Genomic DNA, 16,366 nt, shown 5'->3' with positions numbered 1-16,366 from the left:
GGGGATCATACCCAGTTCTACCCCAGGATATGGATGCAGCAGGGAAGGGCAGCGGTTCAGGGTGGTGGTAGCCGCCCCCCCTCATGCCAGGACTCAGTTCAGTGTGGAGGTTGTGGAATCAGGGTGGGGGGTCATGCCCCACTCTTCCCCAGGCCTTGGATGCATTTGGGAGGGGGAATGGGTTTGGTGGCATCTGGGGGCGCCATGCCCCATTCTCCCCCAGCATTTGGGGTGCAGCGGGTAGAAGGGGCTCCCCCTCTCCAGGGACGAGCGCAGCGGGGAGCGGGTGGGCCCGGGAGGGTCCCCTTTGCTACAAACACCCTGCCGGGAAGCCAACATCTTGTTTCCGCTTCCCCTGTGTAACTGCGGCCCTGCCTCCCCAAAAGTCGCCTATGGACGAGTTTATTATAGCCCTGCCGGGGCGGGGGGGGATGACCCCACACTGGGGGAGCCACAGCTCTGCTGCCTGGCTGGGTTTGTGGAGTACAAGGCATGGGGGGCTGGGGGACGGCAGACCGAATGGGGGTCAGGTGGGTGAGTGGGGCTACGGTGGGGGTATTGGTGGGGGAGCAGTGGGGGTGTGAAGGCTGGAGCAGCTGAAGGAGGAAGTGGGGTGCTGGTGGGGCTGGTGGGGGAGCAGTGGGGGTGTGAAGGCTGGAGCGGCTGAAGGAGGAAGTGGGGTGTTGGTGGGGCTGGTGGGGGAGCAGTGGGGGTGTGAAGCCTGGAGTGGCTGAAGGAGGAAGTGGGGTGTTGGTGGGGCTGGTGGGGGTGGCAGTGGGACAGTGGATGAAGTTGCCCCCCCGACTTTGCCGCCTGTTCACTCCCCACGACCCATTGGGACGGAGAATTCCAGGTGATCTCACGCCAGCCCGTGCTGAGCTTGTGCCCACCTGGTGCTACCCCGGGGCGGGTGCTGGGCTCCCATAGTCACAGCTGGGTGAACCCCGTGAGTGCCGGCACTGCATGCAGCTGGCTGAGATCAGAGCCTCTGGGCTTCCCCCCAGACCCTCCCTCCCCAGGGTCCTGCCTGCTGCCTTAGCAGCTGGGAAGGGGCTTCGGGCCCAGCCCTGCCCATGCAGCAGCTGCGGGTGACGACTGACCCAGCTCCTGCCACCCATCAGCCCCTGCGCGCCCGTTCTGGAGCCTCCGCTGTGCTTGGCTCCAAGGTCAGGTTGAGTCACCATCACCAGGCAAGCCGGGGCTGCATCAGGGAGGGCTGGGAAGAGGCAGGCATGGGGGAAGGGGATCCCCACAGGGCTCGCTATCCCCCAACTCCTCTGCATGCCCGGCACCCCTGGCTGGCAACGGGCAGAGCCCTGCGTAGTTGTAATGGCTCCTCGCCAGCGTTCGCAGCTCAGGCAGGAGGTGCCAGGCGGCTGCTGGTGCCAGGCTGGCACCGGTCCCTGGGGGCCCCTGGCTGCTCCTGGTGCTAGGTGTGAGAGGCAGAGTTGTGGTCCCAGGTGCCGGAAGGCGGCTCATGCCGCGGCGGTCGCTGCACGGACCCATTAAGGGCGTGACCGGGGCTCTGTGCTTTAATTCAATAAATGGGGTCGTGTCTAGCGAGTATCGGGGAGAGCTGCGGCATGAGCCCAGCCCAGTGGGAGTGGGAGGTGGGCAAATTTGTTCCCCACGCTGCTCTGCTGATGCCCCTCAATCCCGACCCGCAGCCCCTGGCTGTCCCAGGCATGACTCCCCGACCCCCCCATCTCTGCAAACACCCCCCAATCCCAACCCACAGTCCCCGGCTGTCTCAGGCATGGCTCCCCACCCCCCAACTCTACCAGTGCCCCCCAATCCCAACACTCAGCCCCCAGCTGTCTCAGGCATGGCTCCCCGAACCCTCCCCAGCTCTGCCAATGCCCCTCAATCCCGACCCACAGCCCCCGGCTGTCCCAGCCCTGAGCTCCCCACCTCCAGCCAGGAGCCCCCCCCTCCCCCCGGCTATTGCTGGCCTAGGCCTGTCTACAGTGAATTGCCGGGCTGCAACTTTGATGAGGCCCCACTTTCTTCATGCGGTGGGTTTAAAGAACAAGCAGCCCCATGGTCAGCTCCCGGCGCTGTCCGCGGCTGGGCTCTCTCTCTGCCAAGTGCCCACTCCGGGTTGACGGTTTGGTGAGCCGACTCCAGCGGATCTGCTGAGACTCATTCGGGTCCTGGGGCGACTCTTGCCCAGAGCTGTTCCCATCCCCGGGCACGTTGTCGGGTGCGGGGCTGGGCTCTCCCGCCAGCCTGCTGGCACCAGAACCGTGGCCCTTTAAAGGGAGCCAGTGTCCTGCGGGGTTTTGTGGGGTTGCAATGCCTCCCCGATCCTTTGCGTTCGCTCCCTGCAGAGCCTGCTGTGCCAGCCGGGCACGGGAGGCTGCTGCTATAAATAGCTCCCCGAGGAGGAACAAACCAGCTCGTTAGAGCGGGGGTCAGAGCAGAGTCAAAGGCAGAGCTGGGCCCTTCCCTGTAACAGGGACCTGGGTCGTTCTTGTCTCCCGGGTTAAAGGGAGGAAACCGCCGTGTGGAGGGAACCCAGGACTGGGCTGGCAGGGGGCTGCGGGTCGGGAGTGAGGGACACCGGCCGAGCTGGGGGGGAGCCCAGGGCTGGGCTGGCAGGGGGCTGCGGGTCGGGAGTGAGGGGCACCGGCCGAGTTGGGGGGGAGCCCAGGGCTGGGCTGGCAGGGGGCTGCGGGTCGGGAGTGAGGGTCACCGGCAGAGCTGGGGGGAGCCCAGGGCTGGGCTGGCAGGGGGCTGCGGGTCGGGAGTGAGGGGCACCGGCCGAGCTGGGGGGAAGGCCAGGGCTGGGCTGGCAGGGGGCTGCAGGTCGGGAGTGAGGGGCACCGGCCGAGTTGGGGGGGAGCCCAGGGCTGGGCTGGCAGGGGGCTGCGGGTCGGGAGTGAGGGTCACCGGCAGAGCTGGGGGGGAGCCCAGGGCTGGGCTGGCAGGGGGCTGCGGGTCGGGAGTGAGGGGCACCGGCAGAGCTGGGGGGGAGCCCAGGGCTGGGCTGGCAGGGGGCTGCGGGTCGGGAGTGAGGGGCACCGGCCGAGCTGGGGGAGGGGGCCCAGCTGCTCATGGGACAGGCACCCACAGCTCCGCGCCTGGCCCTGACTGGAGCCTTGTCAGCTGCCTTAGTGGGGGGGGGGGGCGTGTTTTGCAGGGCTGAGCCACTCGGGCCCCAGCCTGGGGGCGGGTGGGCCTGCTCTGGAGTTTCACAGCGGTCTCAGCTCACGGGGCCGGGATGCCACCCCCGTCCACCTGGGCTGAATTCACAGACAGTGTTTTGCAAAGGGGAAATAAACCCTCCTCTGCCCCGCAGCAAACGGCACTGAGTTTGAGGATCAGCCGCTCTCTCCAGGAAACGAACCACGCCTGGGGAGGAGGCAGCTCCCCACCATGCTGACAAACCAGCCCTGGCCAGAGGGACCCGGATCCCCTGGAGCAGTTGGCTCCGGGCCTTTCCTGTGGGGGGTGGTCAAGGGGTGGGTGAACCGAGGGAGATGCACCACTGTCACGTGATGTGCCTCTGATCCACATGGGTCTGTTCACCCCCCCCCGCTGAGCTGGCTGTTCCCGGCTAGAGCCTGGGCATCTGCCAAGATGGCAGCTATGGCCCTGGGCAGCCAGCAGCCATATTGCCCAGCCTGCAGGACCGGAGGGGCTGGGTTAGCGATACTCCCATGCTCCCCAGCTCGACCCTCAGCACCAGGGTTGCCAACCTTCCCAGTGTCACCGGAGGTCTCCCGGAATCAGGCCCTATTTCCTGGAGGCTACTGAAGCCAAACCGGGAGATTTGAGGTCGCTAAAAGTCTGGCAGCGCAGCGGGGCTAAGGCAGGCTCCCTGCCTGCCCTGGCCCTGTGCAGCTCCCAGAAACAGCTGGCACATCCCTGCGGCCACTGGAGAGGGGGCCAGGTGACTCTGCCCGCGACCTCCGCTCCAGTGCTGACTCCAGCCAGTGGGAGCTGTGGGTGTGGCACTTGTAGGCATGATCTGTGCACGGAGCCCCCTGCCCCCCCAGAAGCCTCAAGGACGTGCTGGCTGCTTCTGGGATTGGCGCGGGGCCAGGGCATTTAGCCCCGCTGCGCCACCGCTTGGAAGCCGCCTGTGGTAAGCGCCTTCAGGCTGGAGCCTGCATCCCACACCCTCTCCTACACCCCCAACCCCCTGCCCCAGCCCTGAGCCCCCTCCAACACCCAAACTCCCTCTCAGAGCTTGCACCCCGCACCCCAACCCCCTGCCCCAGCCTGGTGAAAGTGAATGACGGTGGGGCAGAGCGAGCACCAGAGGGAGGGGGGATAGAGTGAACAGGGGTGGGGCCTTGGAGAAGGGGCGGGGCATGGGGCGTGGCCTCAGGGCAGGGGGCGGGGCAAAAGTGTTTGGTTTTGTGTGATTAGACAGTTGGGAACCCTACTCAGCACAGGGGAGAGTGCTCCCCCCCCCATGGCAAGGCACAGGGGAGCTGGTTTCCCTCAATGGCGCCGCGAGGAGGGCGGGGGCGTAAGGGGGGTTTAAGTTCTAACGCGGCAGAGAGGAACCACGCAGGGCGGCTCAGAGAGGCTGCTGCTGAGAATAACTCCTGCTTGGAGTGAGGAGCAGCTGTTTGCATCTGGAGCAATGGTGATAGCAGAGTGGGGGGGAGATAGAGATTTAGATTTGCTTTGGGCCCTCTTGGCACGCCCCATGTTTCAGTGGCAATTACAGCCACCCCGAGGCTGCTCTGCGTTACGCGCGGCTCCCCGCGGGCTCCAGGAGGTGCGGGGCGCCCTCTGGGGAGGGCAGAAGGGGGGCGCAGGGTCTCCCAGGCAAAGCTGTGTATGGAGGGGGCTGTGCAGGGCCAAGGCTCGGGGGACTGGCAACAGAGCTCATGTCCTAGGGGTCACTGCCCTGATCAGCTGTTTGCCCCTTAACACCTCCTCAGGGAAAGCGGGGTGGGGGGATGCGCTGTGAGATGGCCCTGGCCCCACCCACCCAGCACGGAGCCCAGGGGGTCACACATCCAGCAAGTAAAATCCCTACCACTGGAGCAGGGTCTCTGCAGCAGGGGGTGCACATTGCAGCCTTGCCGGGGGGGGATGACCCCCTCTGAGAGCTCACCCCCCCAGCAGGAGCCCTGTTTTCACAGGAGGGGAGGGGGAGCAGAAAGAGCCAAGCTGATCAGTGTGACTCCGTCCCCTCATCCCCCCCTCCATGCACTTTTTCCAGTCCACTTCCAGCACTGGCCCCGTGCCCTGAGCTCCTGCTGGCCTGTTGCCCCTGACCGGGGGAGAGGGGGGCACTGCACCCTGTGTCTCCAGCTGATGCCAACTGTCCTGCCTGCGAGAGTGCAGCAGAGAGGGTCGGGCTGGGGTCCTTCTGCAGCCCATCGGGCCTGGTGGAGGAAATGCCATGAGGGGGCCTGGCAGGGCAAAGGAAGGAGGCTGGGGCAGGTGGAGGGGGTAGACAGAGTTCACCCCCGTACCCTGCCAGACTGGGTGCCAGGCAGGGGCCACACTGCGGTCCGGAGGGAGCTGACAGCGGGGGTGTGAGTGGCAATGCTGCAGTTAAAGCAACAAATGCAGGGAGTGGCTCTTTGGCTTGTGTTTGTACAGTGCCTAGCGCCAGGCGGGCCGGCTCCACGCCCAACACCATGGCCCAGCGGCGGGTGCCCATCAACGCCAGGATCCACCCCCTCCCCGGACAGAAAGCTGAGCAAAGCAAAAGCGAAGGTCTAGAGGGAGGGACATTGGGTCGTCCCTGGCTTTGTGGGGGGGGGGGACAGCGTGGCTACCGGGACCCGTCTGGGTGAAGCCAACAGAGACCACGTCCCCAATCCATCCTTTCTACGCCGCCTGGTTTTGCCTTTGCCTCCTGCTCCCCCCCCTCCGTCACACCCACTCGCTCATTTCCCTGCCCCCCCACCCCGAGATGTCTTTCCTGAGGGGCTTTTTAACCGTTCCCCTGAACGCTGATTTCCCCCCACTTAGGTTAATTACGCCTGCTGGTTTTGCTGCATTTTCAGGGCTTCCGTTGCCATAACAACCAAACGTGGATTTTTTTTTATACGTATATTTCTTTTAAATCTCGGAAATTTTTGTTGTCAGCTCTTCTGACTCAGAGAGGCAACCGGATTGGATCGGATCCTTTTATAGATCTATTCTGGTCGGCTCTGGAGGGGGGCGGGGGGGGGGAAGAGAGGAAGCATCCAGAATCAAGCAGCAGTGGATGGGGGTTGTTATTTTCTAGCAAAAACTGGGCTTGTCACTAAGAATCGGGGTCTGTGGTCGGCGGCTTTCTCTCCAGCCGTCTGGTCTCTCCCTCCTGATCCGGCGGGGCAATGGAGCTACGGCTCACTCTGCGGCGGGGACCGAGCTCGCGGTTGGTCTGCGCTGACGTGGCTCTTCACCAGCCCATTTGTCTCATCCACCTGCTAGGCCCTGGCTTTTGGGCCCCGCTCCTGCTTAACCCCAGGGCACCGGGGGGCTACTCACGGAGTGGGAAAGGAAGCCCGTAGGAACACGGAGATTGCCAGCGTGGGTGGGACCCACTGTCCCTCTAGTCCGATGTCCAGCCCTAGATGCATCAGAGGAAGAGGGGGTCAGCATGGGTGGGATAAACTCCCCTCCCCCAGCATTAGATCTCCCCCGATCTCTAATAGTTAGAGTGGCTTAAAGCATGACGCCTGAGGACTAATATCCCTTCCAAACAGTATGTCAGAGAGGAAGGATGGTCCAGTGGTTAGGGCACCAGGGCTAGGACTTGGGAGACAGGCACTTAGCCTCTCTGTGCCTCGGTTCCCCCTTTGGCAAAATGGGGGTAATGAATATCCCTACAGGAGAAATACAGGAAAGATGGATGATTTAGTTGGGGATTGGTCCTGCTCTGAGCAGGGCTGGGACTAGATGCCCTCCTGAGGTCCAATCCAACCCTGATATTCCATGATTCCATGGTGCAGCGCTTTGCGATCCACCGATGCAACGTGGTGTGTAAAAGCTGGGTGTTACCACTCTGGATCCTTAGAAATGGCCAGTACTTTTTTTGACATCATGTGGCAAGAAGTTCCACAGGCTCATTACCCAGCATGCAAGTGTTTACTTTTGTTGTCTTGCCACCTTTCAATTTCATCCAACGTCCCCTTGCCCTTGTGCCACAAGGCAAGGAGAATGGATGCGCCTGATCTCCCTTCTCTGGACTACTCAATATTTTATAGGTTTCTATCATATCCCCGCTTATGCCTCTCCCAAGGGAAACAACCCTGATCTTTTCAATCTCTCTCCACGGGAGAGTTTTTCCAGGCCCTGGACACAAGCCTCATCCTTGGGACAACCCTAAATCTCTGACTGCTGGAAGCCAGGAGGGGAAGATGGGTGGATTTCTCAATACATGCAGAATAATGAAGATGGTGGCTCCTCTGGGAGCCTCCCGAATCTTTAAAGATATAAACAGTGGTAACAGTCTCTCATTTCCTTCCCAACTTGCAGGAAATAGCATTTGTTAAGCACAATGGATTCTTTTGTTTGGCGGGGGTGTGTGTGGGTGCTCGCTCTGCGTGAAGATCATATGGGAAGGGAGCTGTGGTTTTGTATTTAGCTCTGATCATGCCAAGGCCTGAGGTCCCTTATCTCTTGTGGCAGCGAGTTCCACAGGTCCAGCTCCTTGGACAGCTGTTTCTCACTTGGACTCCTCCCCCCCACTGTTGGCTGACAGTTTCAGCGTCCAGATGATATGGAAGCATGGTGATAATTAAAAATAGTAATTAACTTGTCATCAGTAGCTCTCCAAGCGCTGTGCAAAGGAAGCCAGGATCCATAGCCCCATTTGGCAGATGGGGAAACCGAGGCATGAGGCATGAAAATGACTTGCCCAAAGTCATCCTGAAGGCCAGTGGTAGAGCCCAGATCTCTTCAGTCCTGATCAGACTTCACAGTCATGAGGGGGCTCAGCTGCCTTTCGGCTCAGTGGAGAGCTAGTGCCGAGATCCAGGCACTGGGGTGGCATGTTCCCAGCGAGCCATGTTCTGCCCCAGCTAGGTCACACAGTGAGATGCGCTAGGCACACAGGGAAAGGGGCCACCATGGCCAGGACTGTGTCCAATGGGGCTGGGGGGGGCGGGAGGCAGTCTTCCAGCCAGCCGGAGGTCGGCGTGGTTGCCTCTGCTCCTGCAGGACCCCAGGGCGGGAGACTGAGTTGGTAGGTAGCAGTATTGGTCCAGGGGGATACCAGGGGGTCTGTGAGCTCCCGCTTCCTACTGACCAGTCTGGGCTCAGAAGCTCTGATCCCTGGGGTGTGCTGCAGCTGACATTGGAGGTCGAGAAGGTGGGAATGGGGTGTCGCCCCCAGCCCCTGATGTCTCACCTGCCCTCCTGGTGGTTCCCTTTGGCCATGCTGCAATGGGAATCAGGCCATGTGATGAAGTGGGACTGTTCTTAATGTTTTCTCTGAATACTGTAGGGCTGCCTCAGTTTCCCCTATGCATTTCTTAAGTCTCTAGGTAAGCGAGACTCATAGCTCTAGTAAGACTAGTCCCACTTCGTCACAGGCCATACATGTGCCTAAGCAGCTGGCTGCTTTTGAGGCCTCTAACTGTGAATTTAAGGAGGCTGATTTTTAGCAACCCCCCCCCCAAGATTTGCAGATATTGCCTTTGAGTTCCCTGCCTCGGTTTCTCTATCGGTACATTGGGGATGACCATACTGCCTGCTGCACCTTTATGAAACATCCTCCGAGCCTTGCCTGGGGCTGTGGCCATTGCAGTGAACCCTGGGCTAATCACCTCCCTGCTCTGTGCCTCGGTTTCCCCATCTGTAACACAGGGCTAACAATCGTTGGATGGTGTTATTCCGTGACTGCAGAATGCGTTGTTATTACTGGGAATACAAAAGGCTTCATTCCGTCCCTGGAGCCACTAATAACAGGGCATCAGCGATTGCTAGGCCCTGCACAGGTGCTTCCCCCAGTGACCGGGAGGTGGGGGAAAACACTAGTACCGCTCATATAAGGGCAGGGCAGGGTTAGATCTACCCCTGCCCCACCCCTTCAAGGATTGACAGTCATGGAGGGTGACTTGGAGTGGGGGCGAGGCTGCCCATTGGCAGGAGACAGTGTTGGAAAGGAAGCGGGGTGGGGGGAAGTGGCTCATGGAGCACGCTGGGTCTGGATGTGAATCATTTTTAATGGCCCCCGTCAGTGGGGATATTCAGGAGCAGTTTGCATTAATTAGCCCCTGTCACCGGCAGGGCTGGGTGGGCCATGGGGACTGAAAAGCGAGCGTGGGTGTGTGAGGGGGGATGCTTTTACCTCCTCCTGTTATGTGTCTGTGCTCAGAATAGAGAGAGCCCCCCCCACTCCTGTGCTGTCAATCACCCCCCACCCCTTAGGCCGCTGAACCGTGGGGAGAGGTTTCCTCTCATTTAAAAATTGCTTAAGTTCCAATTCCTCCCCCCGTCCCTTGTGATCTCAGGCAGGGCTGGCAGGTTCAAGGCCCTATTCCAGCTGATTTGGCGAAGGGATTCGAACCCGCCGCTCCCCTCATCTGGCTGCTCAGTCGGAATCTGTCCTGCCCCAGCGGTTCCATTGGGTATAAAGCGTTGAATGGCCGCTGGGCCTGAGGCGGGAGACCCAGCCGTACGTCTCTGAGCCGGACTGGAAGCCAGGTCTCTTGCTGCACGTCAGGCAGAGCAGACATTTGAACCTGGGTCTCCCAGCTGAAGGCCTCGGCTCCCCGGGGAGGGTTTCGGGTTTCCAAACTTCCTGCCCAGCTCTGAGCTCAGGGTGGGGGAGTTGCGGAGCTCACTGCCGGGGCGTCGGGCAGGGGCGGGTAGGCCCTACTTGAGTGGCGTGCCGGAGATGAGGGCCGCGCAGGTGGATGGAGAGAGGGAGGCGTGTTTGGGGACAGACAGATCAGTGAGCACTTTAGAGACTTAAAACAGGTCGGTTGTAAGGATTCTTTTGGCTCTGTTTGCACAGCGCCTGGCACCATGGGCGCCATTACCGTAATACAGCTAATAGTGTGCAGCGCCTGGCACAATGGGAGCCATTACCGTAATACAGCTAATAGTGTGCAGCGCCTGGCACCATGGGAGCCATTACCGTAATACAGCTAATAGTGTGCAGCGCCTGGCACCATGGGTGCCATTACCGTAATACAGCTAATAGTGTGCAGCGCCTGGCACCACGGGAGCCATTACCATAATACAGCTAATAGTGTGCAGCGCCTGGCACCATGGGAGCCATTACCGTAATACAGCTAATAATTTACAACACCTGGCACCATGGGAGCCATTACTGTAATGCAGCTAATAGTGTACAGCACCTGGCACAATGGGAGCCGCTACCATAATACAGCTAATAGTGTGCAGCACCTGGCACAATGGGAGCCATTACTGTAATACAGCTAATAATGTACAGCGCCTGGCACCATGGGAGCCATTACCGTAATACAGCTAATAATGTACAGCGCCTGGCACCATGGGAGCCATTACCGTAATACAGCTAATAATGTACAGCGCCTGGCACCATGGGAGCCACTATCATTATACACCTAGTAGTGCACAGCGCCTAGCAGAATGGGGTCCTGGTCTGTGACTGGGGCTCCTGGGAGCTACCATAATACACCTAATAAATTATGTACAGCCCCTAGCACAGTGGGGTCCTAGTCCATTGGTTACCGTAACACAAATAAACATTTGTAATAAGAAGAGCAGGCTAACAGCTGGGTGGGAGGTGCTGGTAGGCTGGACAGACAGAGCCCTAGATGGGTAGGCAGAGGGATGGCTGGCTGTTCAGCAGGCGAGGCTTCCGATCTGCTAGGGCCGCTCCCCTGGGTGCTACATCCTGCCCCACAGATTTCCCTTCAGCCCCCGCTCCCCCAGTTGTGGAGCCCCCCTCCAGCTGCTCCTCTGAGCTTGGCCCAGCGCTGTCACCCTAATGGGCCATCCCTCTCCCCGGGGGTGCCCTCTTTGCCAGGCTGTCACATAGGCGCCCTCACGACCTCGTTGGGGCGGGCGGGGAAGGGGGGCCAGGGATTCCCGAGCCGGCGAATCCAGCCCAGGTTTTCCCCGCGCCTCTGCAGCCAGCAGCCTCACGCCTCGGCTGCTGGATTTTCCAAGGTGCCAACTCTCAGATGCTCCTTCGCTTTCCCCGGGGCCCCCATCGGCGGCTGGCGGCTCCCTCGGCGGGGGTGGGGGCTCGAGTCTCCGGACCGACGACCCGCGAGGGGGCGGCTGCCCCGCTCCGCCCGGGGGGGGCGCCCCCCTCCGCTGGCCCTGCGGACACCCCCGCGCCCGCCCCCGCCCCGCCCCGCCCCGCGCCGTCTTCTCCAAGCGGCGGGGGACGCGGGATTGGCTCCGAAGGCGCCCCCTCGAAAGCGCTCCCGCAGGGGGAGGCGGGGGCTGGGTCCCGGCTTCGGAGCCTGGCCGGCGACATGGCAGATTCCTGACGGGGGGCACCTGCCGCTGCGCGCCGGAGGAGGCGGACGCATGGGGGGGCCCGTGGCGCACGGGCCCCGGAGCAGTGCCAGAGCCAGGAGCCCCCCGCGGGGTCGGCCGCTGCGAGGCCGCCTGGGCGCCGCTCGGCGGGGGCTGCTCTGAGCCCCGAGGCGGGCCGGGCCGCGAGTGGCTGCGGCCGGAGGGGGATGCCCGGACTCGCGCGTCTTTCCTGCGCTCGCCGCCTCCCAGCTCGCCGGGCAGCGCGGAGCGGCCGGGCCCGGGAATCGACGCCCCGCTAGGGGCTCTGGGCGCAGCCGGCCCGGTGGCCGCGAAGGCGAGGCGCTCCCGCGGGCACTCATGAGCAGAGGGGCCAGCCTGCAGCGGAGAACCACCTACCTCATCTCCCTGACCCTGGTCAAGCTCGAGTCCGTGCAGCCGCCGGAGGAGCAGGCCAAGGCGGGGGCGGGAGATGGAGCCCCCCAGCCCGGCTCCAGCCCGGCCACCCCCGGCCTCTCCGGGGTGACGGCGCGCCGGGAGGGCGAGGGGCCCCGGGCCGAGGAAAGCGCCAAGAGCAAGCGGCAGGAGCGGAGCTTCCACCGGCAGGATGCGCTTTGGATCAGCACCAGCAGCTCCGGCCCGGGAGACTATTTCCTGCAGCTGTCGCCCAGCAGCCCCCGGACCCAGGTCCCCTCGCCCTCCCCTTCCCCGGAGAGCGCCGGCCGGCTGCTTGCCCTCTGGGCCGGCCCGGGGCTGCCCTCGCCCAGCGCCCCGAGCCCGGGTGACCCGGCTGAAGACCCCAGAGCTCTGGATCCCAAAGCGGAGGCTCCTCTGACCCTGACGCCACCGGCGGTGCCCCCCAAGCCGGGTACCGGTCTGCACCCAGCAGCCCCAGCTGTGCCTCCCAAGCCGGGCACCAGTCTGCACCCAGCAGCCCCTGCTGTGCCCCCCAAGCCGGGTTCCGCTCTGCACGCAGCAACCACAGCTGTGCCCCCCAAGCCGGACACTGCACTGCTCCCAGCTGTGCCCCCTAAGCCGGACACTGCACTGCACCCAGCGGTGCCCCCTAAACCGGACATTGCTCTGCTCCCAGCTGTGCCCCCTAAGCCGGACACTGCACTGCATCCAGCAGTGCCCCCTAAGCCGGACACTGCACTGCATCCAGCTGTGCCCCCTAAGCCGGACACTGCGTTGCACCCAGCTGTGCCCCCTAAACCGGATACTGCACTGCACCCAGCTCTGCCCCCTAAGCCGGATGTCACACTGCTCCCAGCTGCCCCAGTTGTGCCCCCAAAGCCAGAAGCCATTGTGGCCCCAGCAGCTCCGGGGGTGAATGAGACCCTGGAGGTGCCAGGCGAGAGGAGCCAGACCTCCAGGGAAGATTTGCCAGCCCTCACCACCAGCTGCTCCTCCAGTGCGGTGGCTCCAGGCCGGAGGCTGCTGCTGAGCCATGCCAGCTGGGGCTGCCCCGAAGTGCGGGCGCCTGGAGCACCCGAGGGCAGCGGTGGTGGGCGAGCTGGGGGCTCCTCGTTCTCCTCCCACCTGGGCCCTGGTGCCTCCTCGCCTCATCCAGCGGCCGGGAGCCGGCGCCTCCGGCTGGTCAGCAACAAGCCTTTCAAAACAGTGACCACCAGCGGCGTCAAGATGGGCTCCGAGTCCAAGGCCGGCAAAAGCGCCCACAAGGGGGGCCCAGGCAACCGACTGTCGTGGCCGGAGAGCGAGGCGAAGGGCCGCATGAAAGGGGGCCCTAAGGGTGGCGGAGAGGCGGCCCCCCGGGCCACCACCAGGGTGAAGCTGTCCCCGCGCAAAGGCAAGAGCAAGACCCTGGACAACAGCGACCTGCTCCTGGACTCTGAGGTCCCGGCAGCTTCGGGCTTCTGCCCCTCGGAGGCTGGAGTGGGGCTGAAGCGGGGCCGTGAGGGTGGCCGAGCCTCCACCCGGGACCGCAAGATGCTCAAGTTCATCAGTGGCATCTTCACGAAGAGCCCGGCCTCCACCCCCACCCACCCCGGGCCCGGGTTGGGCCTGGGCAGCCGGGAACTGCTGAGCCCTGAGCGAGCCAAGGAGTCCTCGCCCAGTAAGTTCGGCTGCAGTCCTGGGGAGGAGGCAGTGGAGGGGAGGGGGGTACGGTGAGGAGTTTGGGGGGGACGCCTTGAAAGCCGAGGAGGGGGGAGTGGATCAGGGGGGCTGAATTATTTCTGCAGTTGTGGGAGTGGTTGGGATGGGGGGAAGCCAGGACTCCTGGGTTCTATTCCGAGCTCTGGGGGGGGGGGCATCTAGTGTTTAGAGCAGGTGGAGCTGGGAAGCCAGGGTTCTGTCACATTTCCCTAATGAGCGCGGGTGAGTCACATCCCTCCATTGTGCCTCAGTTTCCTTTTTGGTAAAATGGGGGTGACAGTCCCCACTTGGGGAGGTGCCACTGATGAGGGTTCAGCACTCGGAGATCCATGGCAAATAAAACCACAGCTCCCCCGAGAATGACGCAGACCTGTCCCTTAGGCATTGGGGGCGGGGGGGGGGGGCTACCAGCAAATCTGTGTTATGGAACTTTGCATGTCCAGTCCCAAGTGCGAGCCTGGGCACGGACCCCCAGAAGCTCCGCTCTAGGGTGTGATGGAGCCCGAAGTCTCCACTCTGTGTGTGTGTCAGTCATGGAGATGGGGGGTTCTGGTTAAGGATGCACCCCCTTAGAAAGCCTGGTCCTCCTACAGCTTCTCCAGGGGAATCTGCCTAGAAGAGGAGGATGCTTTGACCAGTATCATGCAGGTGGGTTTCTGAGACCGTGGAAATCCAAGAGCCACCGCATTAGGTGTCTCAGGGGGTCACCGAGCGGGGATGTGAACTCAGAAACTGCCACTTACGGTGGCCTTTGGTATCAAAGCACTGCTGCTAAAGGGTTAATAAAGGCCAATGGGGGGCGAGTCTTGCAGCTGTGATACCATGGCCCTGCTGTGCAGGGCGCTGCACAAACACATGGCAACGAGCAGGTCCCTACATGGTTAGCATGAGCAGTGCAGGTTAGGGGCGGTGAGACACCCAGCAGGGCGGATTCTAGGTGAGGCTTTGACCCGGCAGACTCTACGACAATGGATTAGCCATTTATTGAAACATCTGCGTGGCATTTATTAGCCCTTGTTTAATGCAACTGTCCCAGACAGTGGGACCTGCTGCTTTTGGCGAATATGTGACCTCCCCCAAGGTTTTAGCCTGTGTTGTTCCCCTGGAAGCTCTAGTGCTAGGATTTAGGAGTATGGAGCGGCTTCCGTATGAGGAGAAATTAATAGAACTGGGACTTTTCACCTTGGAAAAGAGATGACTAAGGGGGGATATGATAGAGGTCTAGAAAATCATGACCAGTGTGGAGAAAGTGAAGAAGGAAGTGTTATTTACTCCTTCTCATAACACAAGAACAAGGGGCCACCAAATGAAATGAATAGGTAGCAGGTTTACAACAAACACAAGAAAGTATTTTTTCCCGCAACGTACTGTCAACCTCTGGAACTCCTTGCCAGAGGGTGTTGTGAAGGCCAAGACTATCACGGGGTTCAAAAGGAAGCTAGATAAATTCTTTAGGATCGGTCCACCAATGGCTATGAGCCAGGATGGGCAGGGATGGTGTCCCTAGCCTCTGTTTGCCAGCAGCTGGGCCTGGGTGACAGGGCATGGATCACTTGATGATAACCTGTCTGTCCATTCCGTTCGTGGCAGCTGCCATTGGCCACTGTCAGAGGACAGGATACTGGGCTTGATGGACCTTTGATCTGACCCAGTATGACCGTTCTTATGTTCTTATGATTTTGCGGCTTTGATTGCTCGGAGATGCTTCTCAAAACCAGGAGCGTTCTCCCCCCATCCTCCACCCCCCCACCCCCGTCCACATTTGCCACTGAAAATTTCCACAGTGAAATGGCGAGGGATCACCTAGGAAACGCTCCGTTGGCAGAGAGGTGGGTACCAAGCATCCGTTCCCCTTGCCGAGCGTCTCCCGTGGGAAAGGGATGCAGAATTGGCGCCCAGGAGCAAGGTGGGAATTGCAAGGGCTGGAAGGGGCAGCCTGGATTGACCCTTTGAACATCTGTGATGGGAGCCAAGTGGGGTCCTAGCCCGGCCTGTATGACATGGGAGCGGGTTCTCTGGGATACGGCCGGGGGCAGAGGGCAGGGAAAGGAGGGGCTGCGCTTGTAATGATCCTTTTTGCAACATGAAGGATGAATCCAGCCAGGAAGCTGATTGGCGGGTGTGTTTTAGCAACCGGGAATCACGGGTCGCTCTGCCAGGCGAGCCCAAGGCCGCTCTTGCCGCATCGGGGTTAGAATGCTACAGAGCTGTAGGGCCTTGGGATAGCACAAAGGGTTAATCAGCACACAACCGTTTCTCTGTTGTGGAGGCACAAAGGGTTAATACACACACATACACACACACAAACACACACACTCATCCTCCAGGCAACAACCCAGCTGGCTGCAGGTAGCTCCAGTGGCTCAGGGATGCGGCATGTCATGTCCGTGTGGGCCTCCTTGACAGACTTTAATTCCACAACCCAGCCCTGCATCCGTAAAGGAGAAGCCCCAGCACAGGGCAGCACTGGTCCAGAGCTTGTCTTGTACTTAGTTCCTTTCCTCTGATGATGCAGCCCCCCGTGCCCCTGGATCTCTGACCATTAGGCCCCACTCGTCTCCCAGAACTGGGGACAGAACCCAGGCATCCTGACTCCCTGTCCCTTGGACAGCCTGCCCGAAACACTGAAAAAAACCCTATAAAACAGCTTTATAACACGTGTATTTGCAAATTTTGTTTTTCAAATATTTCAGGAGCCTTTATCTGTGGGGTAGAGAGAGGGGCTTGGCTGGGAAGAACCGCAGCGTGGAAGGGCAACGGAAAAGCCTGTTTTCCAGGACAGCAAGCTGGGATATAGAAAGGGGGAGGAAAAGCTAAACAGAGATGTAATTTGATTAAAATATTCCCTATGTCTGTGGTTCTGGTG

At 61.2% G+C, this 16,366-nt stretch overlaps 1 protein-coding gene across 4 annotated transcripts in view; it reads left to right on the top strand.

Annotated features, from left to right (window-relative positions):
- AGAP2 (ArfGAP with GTPase domain, ankyrin repeat and PH domain 2) overlaps window positions 1-16,366 on the top strand; it is a 56,474-nt gene that overhangs the window by 8,841 nt on the left and 31,267 nt on the right. For 2 of the 4 annotated variants that reach the window (XM_038379292.2, XM_038379291.2), the window contains exon 1: window positions 11,087-13,459. The exons of the other annotated variants lie outside the window; for them this stretch is intronic. In XM_038379292.2, coding sequence (XP_038235220.1) covers window positions 11,743-13,459 — 1,717 coding nt within the window. In that variant the 5' untranslated portion in view covers window positions 11,087-11,742. Of the gene's footprint in view, window positions 1-11,086; window positions 13,460-16,366 lie in introns of those variants that run through there. 4 annotated transcript variants of the gene reach the window in all.

This window comes from Dermochelys coriacea, chromosome 20, assembly GCF_009764565.3.
Source record: "Dermochelys coriacea isolate rDerCor1 chromosome 20, rDerCor1.pri.v4, whole genome shotgun sequence".
NCBI lineage: Eukaryota > Metazoa > Chordata > Testudines > Dermochelyidae > Dermochelys > Dermochelys coriacea.
This window is presented reverse-complemented; position numbering and strand designations above follow the sequence as displayed.